Source organism: Pinus tabuliformis, chromosome Q (assembly GCF_031772625.1).
Source record: "Pinus tabuliformis cultivar Carrire ecotype Pingquan chromosome Q, CPIR1, whole genome shotgun sequence".
Taxonomy (NCBI): domain Eukaryota; kingdom Viridiplantae; phylum Streptophyta; class Pinopsida; order Pinales; family Pinaceae; genus Pinus; species Pinus tabuliformis.
In genome coordinates this window covers 6,455,620-6,471,485 of record NC_142296.1, presented here as the reverse complement: position 1 = coordinate 6,471,485, position 15,866 = coordinate 6,455,620, and the positions used below count along the sequence as shown (strand labels likewise).

Sequence of the window (15,866 nt, the reverse complement as noted above, 5' to 3'; positions counted from 1 at the left end):
ATACTGTACTTGTATTTATTTTCAGTATTTACATGGTAAATAACTTGTTAAGTAATTGAACAAGTAGGAAGAAATAAATCAGATAGCATAGGAAGAATTTCTAACGGGTTAAACTTAGAAATTCCAACATTGACAGACTTTGATGGCTAAAAGTCGGGATCAAACATGGCTCTGATACCAATGTTACGACCAAAAGTCGTATACGCAGCGGAAATATTTAAAATACTTCGTAGACAAAGACATCCATCGTAGCACAGTGATTGTAAATTGTATATTGTATTAAAGAATTGATGTAGGATGATACAAATGAGAATGAGGGTCCTGTATATATAGCCAGGTAAGTACCCTTTCACAAAGAGTCATGTTTGTAGAGACATGCCTCTTCGTTTAACTAATTATTATCTAATTATATATTATTAGATTATTATTTCTTATCTATATTTATTACTTTTACATAATTTATGTTCATAACACTACACAACACCTCTAGATATTTATACTTTGATGACACTTGTTGATGGAGTTTCAAGGATGCATATGCAACAAATCCCCTAGGGACATTCATTCATTCACTATCTAAGAGAAATGCATGCAAAATTTCCCGATAGTTACAAATTTTAGACAATATTTCATCAATTAGGGCACATTAATAACCATGAGACAATATTCCATGCATTAGACACTGACAAATTAGAAATACAACATTCAACAACACTTACAAGATAGTGAAGAACATATCCATCCATAACAATGCCAAGTAAAAGCTCCAAGAAAAATAGTGAAATTATCCAAACATCAAAATTCATCCAAAATCTCCAAAAGCCATCCACAAATTGTAAGTTCGAAAATCTCTAATGAGGTAATCGAAAATCCCAAGTGTGATGCTAAGATGAGACAACGTCTGTCCTATTTATACAATAGTTAAGTGTTCAAATTTTAAAAGACAAAGCCCCTCCATGTGCCTAATATGCTAAGTAACCCACCCACAGTTACAAGCCAACCATGATAACTCAAAGTCAAATCAAATTTCGCTCCTAGGCCCACACAAGGCTGATGTCATGCATGCGTAGAGGCCTAGAGGGGCAGTGTTGAGACGTCATGTGCTAAAAATGAGAAAGAGGGCCTCAAAAATCATGATGAAGAGGGTGGTACCCTCCTTATGCTGTAAAACATCTCCAAACCCCTATTTGGGTTTCGTGGGCTCCAAATAGGTCTCATGGGTCTCCAAGTGGCTTAAGAAGCCTTCTAGTTATGAGGAGGCAGCCAGCCAGCAGGTCTGGAGAGAGGCCATGAAGGAGGAGTATTCTTCTATTATGAAGAACGATGTTTGGGAGGTAGTTTCGAGGCCTGAAGGTAAATCAGTTGTTACTTCCAGATGGCTCTACAAGATAAAGCATGTTGCAGATGGCAGCATCAAGAATTTCAAAGCTCGATTTGTGGCAAGAGGGTTCTCACAGGTAGAGGGAGTTGATATGAGGAGACCTTCGCTCTCGTAGCTCGATATACATCTATTCGCTCCATTATATCAATTGCAGTAACGATGGATTGGAAGATCCACCAGATGGATGTTAAGACCGCATTTCTTAATGGCTTCATTCAAGAGGAGGTTTATATTGAGCAGCTACAGGGCTTTGAGGTGCATGGGAAGGAGTCCCATGTATGCAGATTGAATAAAGCACTCTATGGCCTAAAGCAAGCTCCCAGAGCTTGGTAATCGAAGATTGATATATAATTGTAGCAGTTGGGTTTCACAAAGAGTGAGGTTGATCCGAACCTATACTTCATTGTGGTGGGTGAGGGGCCTCTCATTCTAGTGTTGTATGTTATGACTTGATCATCACTGGTGCAGGGAGACTCACTGAGGGCTGCAAGAGAGATCTTGCTTCAGAGTTTGAGATGAAGGATATCGGCTTGATGCATTATTTTCTGGGATTGGAGGTGTGGAAGGAGGGGCATTTCTTCTTGGGACAAGGGAAGTACATTGTGGATATTCTTAGCAGATTTCACATGGAGTACTGCAAACCCATGTCTACACCTATGATCACTAACTGGAAAAAGCTTCACGCTTCTAATTCCAAGTTGGTGGATCCTACTCTATACAGACAACTAATTGGTTGTTTGATGTATTTGGTCAACACTTGACCAGATATATGTTTTGCAGTAAACACTATGAGTCAGTTCATGTGTGAGCCCAAGAGAGTGCACTGGGTGGCTGCAAAACACATTCTTCGTTACTTGCAGGGGACTATGGATTTTGGTCTGGATTATAGACAGGTTGATGGAGTGAGACTGGCAGGGTACATGGATTCAAATTGGGCAGGTTGTGCTTCAGATAAGAAGAATACTTCCGGGTGTTGTTTTGGGTTGGTTTCGGTAGTTGTGTCATGCATCAGCTGGAAACAACAGTCAGTTGCATTGAGCGCAGCTAAGGCAGAGTATATGCCTGTTATTTGGCTAGTTGTGAGGCCATATGGCTTCGCAAGATGTTGTTTGGTCTATTTGGTCAGGCATTGAGACCTTCAGTAATTTACTGTGATAATGAGAGTTGCATAAAACTCACGGAGAATTCAGTTTTTCATGATAGGTCAAAGCATATTGAGATCAAGTATCACTTCATTAGAGACTATGTCCAAAAGGGAGCTGTCAAGCTTGAGTACATTTTCACAAATGAGCAGGTAGCGGACATTTTCACCAAAGCCTTACTATGGGGCAAGCATGTCTACTTTAGAGACAAGATGGGAGTGGTGAGGAACACTTTCCTCAGTAAGGGAGAGTGTTAAAATTTGGGTACCAAAGGACAAGTGGTTCCCTAAGGCTTTGATCTTTGGCCTAGGGAAAAATGTCCAAATTTATTTGTATTTTTCTTCTAAGGTGACTTTATAAGTGGTAAAGTCAATTTAATTTAAAGTGATTTTATAAGTGGTAAAGTTACATACTAATTTAAAAGTGACTTTATAAGTGGTAAAGTTACATTCTAATTTAAAGGTGACTTTATTAAAGTCAATGAAGAATTAGAAAGTGAAAAAGTGACTATGGAAATAAAAGGCTAAGTGGGTCTTTATTTAAGTGGGTGAGTTAAAAAATAGAAAGTGAGAATTAAATGCACATTTATTCTCATCCCTAGATCTAAATGAATCTCAGACATTAGATCTTAGGGTCACCCAAGAGGTCATTTAGAGAGTAAAAGGAGAAGAGAAGAGGAAAAGATCATTCATTCATTCATGAGCATTTTAGAGAAAGAGAAGAAAGACTAAGGCTTTGATCTTTGGCCTAGGGAAAAATGTCCAAATTTATTTGTACTTTTCTTCTAAAGTGACTTTATAAGAGGTAAAGTCAATTTAATTTAAAAGTAATTTTATAAGTGATAAAGTTACATACTAATTTAAAAGTAACTTTATAAGTAGTAAAGTTACATTCTAATTTAAAAGTAACTTTATAAGTGGTAAAGTTACATTCTAATTTAAAGGTGACTTTAGTAAAGTCAATGAAGAATTAGAAAGTGAAAAAGTGACTATGGAAATAAAAGGCTAAGTGGGTTTTTATTTAAGTGAGTGAGTTAAAAAATAAAAAGTGAGAATTAAATGCACATTTATTCTCATCCCTAGATCTAAATGAATCTCAACCATTAGATCTTAGGGTATCCCAAGAGGTCATTTAGAGAGTAAAAGGAGAAGAAGAGGAAAAGATCATTCATTCTTTCATAAGCATTTGAGAGAAAGAGAAGAAAGAGCAAGGAGAAAATTTATGAGCAATGAGGAAGTGAAGGAGAGCAGCAATAAGACATTTCAACAAATCTGGGCAACAACATTTATTGGCACGCATCCCAAGGCAAAACTGTACAGCAGGAGAAAGACACATATCGAAGAAGAGGGATAGCACAAAAATCGAGGAAGAGGGACAGTAGCAAGTGCATGAATTTCGAGGTAGATTTGGGCACGAAATTCAAGGCAACCATACTGCCGAAATCTATACAGTCCGTACAGCAAGTTCTGGGCACGTTTTTCGAGGCAAGCCGTACAACATTCAATGTTGTTTTATTGCTGGAAATTTCTCTGTTTTCATTGTTCGCTGATTGGCACGATTTTCGAGGTGGAGTTCAAGCACGGAAATTGAGATAAGTTGTAATTTGTGGTTGCTAGAATTTTTACTGTGTATTTCAGTTTCTCTGTAAAAGCATTTTCAGAAATAAAGAACTCTCAAACTAGTTTTCCGCAAAAGTTGTAGGGGGTTTTTCCAGGGTCACATTGACCAAAAATCAGTGTTATTTTCTATATGGCTGTCATAATTTTATTGTGTTTTATTTCTGCAATTTCAGCAGTTGTGAAATCTCTAAATTTGTGTTTCAGAAAATATTGTCATTTCCAATTTTGAGAATTTTTATCATGCTTGGATTTAAAACTAAATGCATGGAGTGATAAGGAAAACTGATAACGGAGTGGGGGTTGAAATTTCTTCAAATATTATTCATAACAACTGAAAAATGATGGTAAGTGAACAGTTCGACAATCCTTTTTAAGCAGGTACACTTACTAATTTTTATTACTATATCAATGTTGTTCTAGGCTAAACGACCACCAAGCAAGTACCCTCAGAACTCATTCGTATTCACAGTAAATGTGTTGCCCAAGCCTGTATAACTTTTTACAATGAAAAGTATTTACATGGTAAACAATGTCACATAATAAACTGGTATATAGTACATATTCCGTTCGTTTTTTTATTGAACATGATAAAAAGTAATAAAATCTAATAAAATTGCACTGGAGACTTTGCTAAAAACAAATTGGGGATTCTACTTGTGATAAATTTATAGAAATGAGGTAACATATACACTCACAAAAACAGAGAAGGATAGGATTGCCCATTTCCCCTTACTAACAATTAAGCATAACTAAGACCATGGCCCTTGCATCTACTGTATACACATTTTTGCAAACACTATTAAGCAAATGTTTCCCTCATGAACAATAACCCTGCTGTGCTCTGAATTCAAAAAACATAATCAACTAATTATCTGCCAGCACGATTGAGAACTCGTAAAAACATTTCTTTGGATCTGTGACAAGCTTTGCAAATCCAGATATGCTAAAACCTGAATTCAGTGAGTGACTTGTTTGCAGCATACCTTGTAATTGTTGATCTAATTCACGCATAAGTTCATAACAGCGGTTCAGATCAGAAGGCAACGACGCAATATCTGTGAATAAACATAAAAACATAGCTATATACAGTTAGTACATGATCAAGAAAGTACTACAAAATAAGGTCACTGAAACAGACTGCTAGGACTTCACTTAGCTGACTATTGCAACAAAAAATCTAATAAATCTGTAAGAATAACACCTTGTAAAATATCCTCCTTTAGATCAAAGTTTCAAACAGAGATATTAAATGCTTCCTGAATTTACGAACCAGAACTTAGTTACATCATTAATATAAAAGAAATGGTTTCCTCTGAAAATGATCTCTCATGGTTCACCAAAGTAGGCTCCCTTTTCATGCTTGGATTCCAATATTCCATGTTTGCTACTACTTCAGAAGTTCACAAAAATATAGAAATAATGAATTAAATCCTAGATATACAATAACAACAAAAAAGTGAATGTATTGATATGAACAAAATTGACACAATGCTTGCTACAAGGTAAGCATTTATACATTTTGAAAACACCCCAAGTATTCCTATCACTATTCACATTCTTATCTACAAGCCATGACAAACCTACTTAACGCCATATATTTTTATTTCAAACAATATACTTTACACCCTAGGCAGAGAGATGATGATGATGATGACCTTATTATGACTTGTCCGGCTCCAAACCTGTAGAAGTCGGTTCTCCTGTACTACATGCTCCTCTGTTATAAACATATACATACATACATATATATATATATATATATATATATATATATATATATATAATAACTCAATTAAATTATAATTAATGAAGGGACATATGAAAGGGCATGTCCCACTAAATACATGACCCTTAATGAAAGGGCACCACCGCCTAGCTATATATGGGGCCCTCATTTGTAATATCTTCATATCATATTCTCGTATATTATTCTTATATTCTTATATTATATATTCCTGTCAACAGTTCCAAGACGCAGAGTACAGAAGTGTGTACAAATTTTTTTAATGATTATCATCATTGTAATCCCAAATTCTGCTATTGTATTGTAAAATGATTCTAGTATGACTATTAAACCATGTAACAACACCTAGGTAAACCTATGATTCTCCTCAAAGGGTTTCACTCTAGGGAGTTTTTTAACCACCCCAATAACTTGTGTTTCTAAACACAATTAATTGGCAGAGTTTTGTTCCCAAATATACCCCAAAGCTAGGGGGGAACTCATTGACAAGGTCTTAGATGAGTCCTAGTGGTATCGAGTCTATGTATTTTTATCATACTAGATCATGTGTCTCGTGTCGCAGAATTTGGTTGAGTCTTTAGAGTATGTATCTTTTGTAATTTTCCCTTCTAAGGGTTGATCATTGTAATATCTTGATGTAAAAGTATGTTTAGAAATATTTTTGGTGAATGGTTCCTCATAATTAGAACACCATTACCAAAATACTTTTAGATACACTTAGAGGGTGGAAAAAATTATTTGTAATACCCTCTTGAGTCTATTAATTAAATTTATGGCAAAAATAAAAATAAAAATAGCCAGAAATTGGGAAAAAACTAAAATGAAGGGAAACATTAATTACCCTCCAAGTGGAAAATGTTATGAATAAAATATTCATAAAAAACATTAATTAAATAATAATGTTAATAATAAATCAAATTAATTAATTAATTAATGGACCATTAGTTATGACTCAGGGTTCTGACTCAGGGTCGGAACATGCATCTGATACGGAAGCCTTCAACTCAGCCACCAGCGACTGCTTGGTCCGACACTCACTTGTGTTGTGGGTGGGGCTCTTGTGGAACTCACACCACTTTCCTGTGTCCTTCTTCGACTTCGTGGTGTTGTTCTTTTCTTGCGGCTTCGACAAGTGGTCTTAGGTCACCCCGCCTTGGCTTTGTCCTTTGGTCTTCGGAGTCACAGATCCAAAGTCTCACTTCTTCTGTTTGAACTTTTGCTCGATTTTGACAATGTATCGGTACGTCGTGCCGAGCTAGGAGATGTTCAGGAACTCCATCTCTTCCTGGATGTATCTGTGTAGGCAGTCGCAGTATTTGAGTACCAAATGTAGCTCAGAGTCCTTGATACCCAACTGTGTGCGAAGAGTATGAAAAATGTTTGTGAGCTCTAGCACATCTTGGTCCCTTCCCTGTCGCAGCGTGGTCCACTTTATGTATTTGTCCTCATAGCTTTTGACAGGGTAATACTGCTCCTTGATGGCATCTCAGAATGAATTCCAAGTGGGTGCGGCTGAAAATAGTGAGCTCGTACTTTCATCCTTCTGCTCGCAGTAGATTTCCCACCAGTCCTTGATGTGGGGCGCTGCTTTGAGAAGAGCGAAAATAATCTTTTCCCGACTGGAAAAATCATGAACAGAAAAATAACCCTCTAGCAGATTTAACCATTTACCTACGGCATCTGTGTCTATTTGACCCTTGAATATGGGGATTTCAAAATTAACTTGTACCTTAAAGGTGTGGCATTTCCAGAGTAGTTGTTGGAAGTCGATGCGTCGCCCCTAGGTAGCCGCTGAAGGATCTGGGCAAAGTTGTCCATCATCGCGTTCCTTTGTCGCTCGAGTGCTTTTCCGAGCAAGATTTTGATAGGATCTCCTGCCCCCTCGTCTTTCTTTTCATCCGCCATAAGAGGCCATCGGGATTTGCGAGGCTGGTCTTGTAAAGGTTCGACCAGTTCAAGCCCTAACTCCTTATATCCCGACCTTGTTGGGGACATGCAAAGAAAAACAGAGAAAAAAAGCAAACCGCTCTGATACCACTGATCCGGATTTAAACAGGAACGCAACAAATTACAGAGATAACCATAAACACAGATATGCAGCGGAAATAATACTTCATTTCATTAATGTAAAATATTGAAATATGCTTACAAACAGAAATGGAAATAAACCAGCTAGGGCGATGGTAACTTATCTCTGAGAAGAGATGTGGCGGCTACATGCCTCTGAACTGTGTTACAATGAGACGCAAAGGCCTATTTATTGTTGAGAAACAATGGAAAACCTTAAACATCCAAAAACCTAACCCTAGAAGATGAAACGTCAAATTGTGGGCCCCGTTTTGGGTAAACTGGTACATGAACTTCCCGGGGTCGATCTTCGTTCGACGTGTACAATAGCACGTTAGAAAGATCTATCCGAGAACTATAACTTTGGGAAGAGCAACATTGGTCCATGGACCCATGTTGCTCCCAGATTTCCCAAAAAAACATCGTTTCGGGCCTCAAAACAGCTTCAGAAGTTTAGGACCCAAAAAACTGCTAAAAATAGTAAATTGTGCTATAATTACAGAAACTGAAAGATACAGTTGTGGGGGTCCAAGTGGGATAGGTGGGTGGCCACCAACATCAACCTGGATCAAAGTAGCAGCCCAAAACTGTCCTCAAAACATGGTCAAAACAACAGTCAATATATCAGCTCCTACGGTCAGCCCTAACCAATCAACATTGCCCCAAAACAGTGGTTAAACAGAGGTCAACAAGGCTGATCTGAATTGCGGCTAGCAAGAGAGAGAGTCCCCACACAAATCCGCAGTCAAGGGAGCCTATACGTTGGTCAACGCAGTCCTCTAGCACCCAAAACGTGTTGATGTACCTTCCTGCGTCCACCTTCTTCCACGTCACAGCGTGCTGCCCTAACTGCATCCTCCTTCTTCCCATGTGAGAGTCTTCTTCCTCCTATCCATACCCAAGAGACTAGGAGAGAGAAGAGATGTGGAGATGAGATGATGAGAAAATGAATCAATCTCTTGTATTTATATGATTCATTGGGCATGTGTGCCACACATTTAACTGCTAGCCGACCTTGACAATTTGTCAAGTAAATACAAATAAATTCATATCTCCATCAATACTTGTTGGAATCGGATGATCTTTAGATCAATCCTACACCTCTCGACAAGAGGAATCTACGAAAAATATCAACTGCCATAAATGAGGTGACCCACATAGAGTTTGGCACTAGTTGCCAATTTTAACAATTATCTATTAGCACAGGTATCTTGCTTTAGGTATTGGGCTAGAGTAAACACATTGAACCTGGCAAATCTAGCAAGTATCTCTAGATCTCTAATTTTCTTGTATGAATCGAACCCCTTTCGAATTAATAATTTATCTTTTGTGTAGAGATCCTCTGGTATTCAGCCCTTGGGCAAGCCCAAAGTACAAGGACTTTGAGGTGACCACACCTTATTTGGACTCTGAGCTTATCTAACGATTTGTGGTGTAGGGTTTGGCTAGTACATTAGATAAAAATTATTTCACTCATCTATTTTCAATTTCTTCTTGGGCTAAAAGGATTTATTTGCTAACTAGAGCTTGAATTTAATTGTGAATAGTGTAAATAATTTGTAAATTAATTTACTAACCCTTGTAATTATTTGTTATTTTGTATATAATTATTTGGGGTTTTGGGGGTTTTATTTTGAATTCTCGTGCATAAAGGTAGGTCAAATCCCTGGTTTATGTGCACAGGAAAGCCACAAGGCTGGTAGGAATTGCTGGAGTGAGGGTCGTGTTCCTCAAGCATATGTGCAGAAGAATTAAGGGTTCCTATGAGAGGCATACACAGGTGTTAGAAGTCAGAAGTAGCCACAGTTAGGGCACTTCCTGAGGTAGCCGCAGGAGCACTAAGAGGGCCGAAAATCTCATTGATTGGTAGTCACAGGACAGAGTTTCTTCATGGCTATGTAGAGACTTGAAGAAGGTATGTGGTTGAGTTTTCAAGGTTGATGATTGCTGTGGTGTATGTGTTTAGGTCTGTCCTTGAATGAGTGAGAGGACAGCAGTATTGTGTGGACTGATATACAGTGGTATAAGGGTTGTCATCCACTGTGAGAAGTCTGGTTAGGGCTGCGTTGAATGTTGAATTCAAGATTTAATTCAAGGTGTAGCAAACCTGTTTGTTGTTGCCCTAAGTACAATGAATACAAGTGGTAAATCATTGCTGTGAAGGGTGTTGTTGAAGACCCTATGAATTGTGCAATTGAAGTAGCAATCCACTGTTGTGAAGGCAGGTGTTAGAGGACAGGCTGTGAAGGAGTGAGAGTCGTGTTCCTCAAGCATATGCGCAGAAGAATTAAGGATTCCTATGAGAGGCATATACCAAGGTGTTAGAGGTCAGAAGTAGCCGCAGTTAGGGCACTTCCTGAGGTAGCTGCAGGACCAGTAAGAGGGCCGAAAATCTCAGAGATTGGTAAGCGCAGGACCAAGTTTCTTCATGGCTAAGTAGAGACTTCAAGAAGGTATGTGGTTGAGTTTTCAAGGTTGATGATTGCTGTGGTGTGTGTTTAGGTCTGTCCTTGAATGAGTGAGAGGACAGCAGTGTTGTGTGAACTGATATACAGTGGTATAAGGGTTGTCATCCACTGTGAGAAGTCTGATTAGGGCTGTGTTGAATGTTGAATTGAAGAGTGAATTCAAGGACTGTAGCAGACCTGTTTGTTGACACCCCAAGTACAGTGAATACAAGTGGTAAATCATGGTTGTGAAGGGTGTTGTTGAAGACCTTATGAACAGTGTAGTTGAAGTAGCAATCCACTGTTGTGAAGGCAGACTTGTGTAGCCCATGAACAGTGATCTAAGGAGCAGCATCGACCCTGTGTGGAGGCAGAATTTTGAAGGCCTATGTTCAGTGACATTGGAGGAGCACTGCGATTGATAGAAGGCAGATTGAAGAGCTGATGTGTGCAAGCAAATATGAACCAGGAGAGACCTTGTGAGCAGCTAGGACAGAGGTATTGGAGCAGCATATTCTCTGCAAGTAGAGGTGGTTAAGGACCTGCCAGGTGTTCAAGGCAAGTGCACTGAAAGGGCTGGTGTAAGCACTTCTTCAGCAAGTCAAGTTTGTTCTTGTTCTTGGGCAGATTGATAGTCAAGTGTTGTTGACATCAAGCCCTAGTTTTCCTTGTATCAGCACTAATTGTAAGGTCCATGATCCCTGTTACGGGAACCTTATGTTTGTTGTATTAAATTGTAATACAAGCAAGTTTTGGGTTGTGTAAATTTTTGTGTACTTCATTGATTCACTGCTGTACATTTTCTGCTGTGCAAAGTGTTTGGTGCTGTGGCATTTTAGTGTGTTTGTGATCTAGTTTTAGACATAGACTTGATTCTGAATTGCCAAGGAAAAATAAACATTCTGTGGTCAAAATCACACAAAGTAGCATAGTGTAGCCTGAATTAGGTGATAGGATATAGTGAACAGTTGTCAAGCTCTGTGGAATTCAGAATTTAGATTCCAATTGTTTGGAAATTGTACTGGAACCAATTGAATGTATCTAGGAAATTGATTTCGGATTATATTAATACTGTTATATTGTTGATTCTTAAACAATAGCCTTGCACTGTATGTTTTGCCATATTCTTGAAAAGCAGGGCTGTTTATTGAAGATTGTATTTACACTGGAATAGTTGTTTCATTCTCTGGAAAAGAATTGTGGGAAAACCCTAGTTGCTTAAGAAACCTAGGGCAAAAAATTACACAGGGAAGTGTACGTGGCTATACACTTCTTTAAATAAAAGAGACCAATTTCTTGAACTTGATGATAAGAGCGTGCAGCATAAAGCAGGCATAAGGAAATGAAACGAATTTTGGGCTAGTTGTAGGAAAAACAGATCAGGTGAGCCCAAGACAGAAAAACATAGTATAAGAGAAGCTGAAGCAGGGACAAAGGCATGCCCAAATGATTGGTCATGGCTATATCCTCTGAAAAAATAAAGAAAAACCTATTTAAGAAAGGACAATGCCTCTAAGGGCACAGGTACTTATGACATCATCACCAGCAAAGTCAGTAAATGCCCCATATAAAACTCTTAAGGTGAGAGGTAACTATATCACCAATGAAGATGAAAGAAGTAAATCTAATCGCAGGGAGCAGAATATTGAAGTTTGCAATGGCACCAAGGTTCAAAAAGGTGACACAGGTTCTGACCCAGCTTCTAGCACTACTGACAATGGACCAAATATTGATATGACTAATACTAAACTGACTCATGCTATTTTTCTAAGTGATGGAAATTTTTGTAATGTTGTTGCTCCCACCCTTGGAAGTGACAGGAGTGTATGCAAATGTGATTGTAATAGGGAAGTTGACGAAGGATTTCACAATGTTGATATAACTATGGCTGCCATTAAATTCTGCAGTGGTGATAATATTGAAATCTCTGCTTCAGATCAATTAGCAGTTATAGAGTATGTGGATGATACAGGGCAGCAAAAGCAGAATCACTGCATGGACGGTGATTCAGGGGAAAGGAAGCATGATTGTGAATTCCCCAGGACCAAATTCTGTGAACAACATCAGGAAGGGGTTTTGTTAATAGAACATCCAAAGGGCCATATTGAAGAAAGAAATAGTGTGAGATGCAGAAGAGGGAATGCAGTGGTTGACACAAAAGGGTGAAAAGAAGACGATAATATTCACAACAACGTGCCAGAATCTGATTGTGGAAAGGATCAAGAGACTCAGAGAACTATGATTTGTGAGACTAGTCACAGCCCAAGTAAGAAGCCCCTGTGCTTAAAAAAAATACCAAGGCACACAGGTAACAAAATTGGAACCCAAATTTAATGGGACTGGTACAAACAAAAGCTTTGAACAAATATTGTATTAGTTGTGCACCCTTTGCAGTCTGTAAAGCAAGGGCTTGTGTTAGAAGGATACTTCCTTATCTACATATTGCAAACCTCACTGGCAACAAAACCATGGCAATGACACAACCGGCTCCCAATGTCATCAGAAAAGGGTCACATGCAGGAAATGATTACTCTATCCATCAAGGCTTCTTCATTTAAAGGTGCCATGCAGATCAGTTCAGAATTCTACCACCATCTGAAGAATAGTTGAGGTGCTGTCACATACAGCATTATGATCTTGTATTTTGGCACGATGAGGAGAGATGAGGACTCTAGTAGTATTAGAGGAAATGGAACCCAGAGTTCTGGTGCATGACATTGCAACAATAGCATCCCTGTTGATTACACTTCGTGAGTCTGGCAAACAAGATGGGCACATCAGCTTATGAAACACATAGGAGATAGCACTATTGTCCCTAACATTGTTAGATGGACTGCTGAGATGGAGGAAATAACGAAAACTAGGAAAGAGGAAGCAAAAAACCAAACTTCAATACTTGTAAATAATAACGAAAATTTTGACAACTTTTATTCTCAGAAATTTTCAAATTTGTGCCAAAAGACAAAAGGAAAGAAAGTGAAAATTTCATCCTTATTAAGGATATGTTTGGTACAAAGACACAAATGGAAGATTGTATTGTTGAAAACCATGGACCCAAAGATTTAAGTTTTGGAAGAGCAACAGGTGAGGATAATCAAGAGGGGACAAACAGAAGAGAGCTTGCTACCAGATTTTCTTCAGATATGTCTGTTAGCAATAGAAACAATGTTGATGCGAAAGAAGGTTTGCACAATAGGAACACGAATACATGCACTTATTACATTCCAAGTGGCACTACAGATTATGCTGTTAAACAAGGTATTTCAAAAAAATATAAAAGAAAAAAAATTGCAATTTTGAAGCTTATCCTAGCTTCTTGGTATTCAAGGGAAGGAGAATACAAGGTAGAAGAACAAATATTTTCAATCATGATATGTTTAACACTTACATGTCTTTCTTTTCAAAACGAGTGAAGATAAACATAGCTTGCACATTATTTTCATACATGATTGGAAAAGGCAGTGACCCATGGACCTACACCTATAACCCATTGCTAAGAGGGTTTATTAATAGAGGCTATTTTGATGGGCTTGGGAAGACTGGCGAGACAGACATGGTCTGTGCAGAGCTGGAAGCAAAGTTAAGGGTGGATGCCTGGACTTTGGGATTGGACATCCAGACCCCAACCTAACACCTGCTAAAGGGTTGGCAAATATTATGTATAGAACAAATGCACCAGAAATTGGAGCTGTTAGCAATCTCATGGATGCTAAGAGACTGTCACTATGTGGGAAGGGCAGTATCAAGACTCGTACTGATCACAATCATGAGAAGGATGAAATCTAGGCTGTCTTAGGCTCTTAGCTTGGCTTTCACTTATCACTCATACGAATAAAGATAAAAGAATTGGTGAAAGATTGGAATTCGTCAGGAACACTGCTAAAGAACATTGGGCAACCTATGGTCAACATGGTTATAAGGAGCATGAATTTCAAGGAGCCATCAAAATGGCTGAACATCTACCTGATCTGATTTCTAATATCAAAGAAGGAGAGCAAAGTCAGCAGCAACAGAACTTGTCATTGCTTGAGGGCAACCAATGTCGGGAAGGGGGGACTGTAATGCCCCCAAGGGATTAATTGGCCCAAGGGATGAACTAGCCTATCAACCCCCGTGGGCTATAGTCCTTGATAAAGAAGAAAACACCAAAAGACAATGTTTGAGGCAGCTGGGGCAAAAAGCCCAAAGTTGGGGTTTGTTGTGAACCTCACTCAATTAATTAAGGACAAAAATCACCTCAAGGAAATCTATAAATACAAGAGGGTTAGATTGAATTGGGCATCATCGAATTGGATTATTTGTCTCTGTTTTTCTTTGAGCCTGAGGGTCTGAGGATTTTAAGACCACTTTTCTCCTTGGACTAGCTTCAGTGGAGATGATCCCACCCTACCTAGTCACTTTTCTTTGTTCTAGCAATAGGGATTTAATTATCTGAAGGAGCAGTGAAGTATTTTGTGGCAAGGAAAATCAAATCACGTAAAGATGGCCAAAACTTTCTAAGGCAAAACTCCTCGATCAGATCGAAGTTCTGAGGCCCAAAACCTAGTGAAGTCACCCTGTGGCAGAGGAGGAAACCTTCTGAAGTGGGCCAAAATTCTTCTGGAGTTGAACGTCACCTTCTACAGAATTCTGAGGCCGAAACTATGGGGCGGATTCATTGGCAGCCATTCTGTGGTTATCCTCAAGTGTTTGAGTATGAACAGAACCCTTTCAGGCTAGTCCGAGCCCTCATTAAGGATAGACAGAGCTCTAGAACAGGCCCGAAATCCCTGAACAGGAGACCTAAGGACAGATTTTGGAGAAGTCCTAAAAACTTAAGAGAAGATCTGAGTTCAGTTATCCCTTCATACACCTCGCTATCTTCCTGAGGCAATGCGCATCCCAATTATGAGCTAAAGACGCATTGCGGACAGCCCCTGTAGCAGGACAAGGGCTCGTCTTGAGGTTAGCCAGTCTCTCTGGTCATAATCGCACAAAGTAGCATAGTGTAGCCTGGATTAGGTGATAGGATATAGTGAACAGTTGTCAAGCTCTGTGGAATTCAGAATTTAGATTCAAATTATTTGGAAATTGTACTGAAACCGATTGGATTTATCTAGGCAGTTAATTCGGATTATATTAATACTGTTGTATTATTGAATGCTTAAACAATAGCCTTGCACTGTATGTTTTCCCATATTACTGAAAAGCAGGACTGTTTATTGATAATTGTATTTACGCTAGAATAGTTGTTTCATTCTCTGGAAAAGAATTTTGTGGAAAAACCCTCGTTGCTTAAGAAACCTAGGGCAGAAAATTTCCCTAGATTATTACACAATTCGATGTTGGAGTTGCTGAGGAGGTTTCTCTTAGATGCATGGAACGCTTGTGTATATAGCACTAAAGTGGATGGGCAAGCCATAGCCCAACTTGTGAGACACAATCCAAGTTTTTTGGATGGGAATGGAGTTGCGTGCTATCAATGAA

General features: G+C 38.7%; 1 protein-coding gene across 2 annotated transcripts in view; it reads right to left on the bottom strand.

Moving 5' to 3' along the window:
- The window catches only part of LOC149218002 (PHD finger protein ING1-like), a 253,195-nt gene that overhangs the window by 205,480 nt on the left and 31,849 nt on the right, over positions 1-15,866 (bottom strand). For both annotated transcript variants that reach the window (XM_089383726.1, XM_089383725.1), the window contains exon 2: positions 5,126-5,197. In XM_089383726.1, the coding sequence (XP_089239852.1) occupies positions 5,126-5,197 (72 nt within the window). The remainder of the gene's footprint in view (positions 1-5,125; positions 5,198-15,866) is intronic.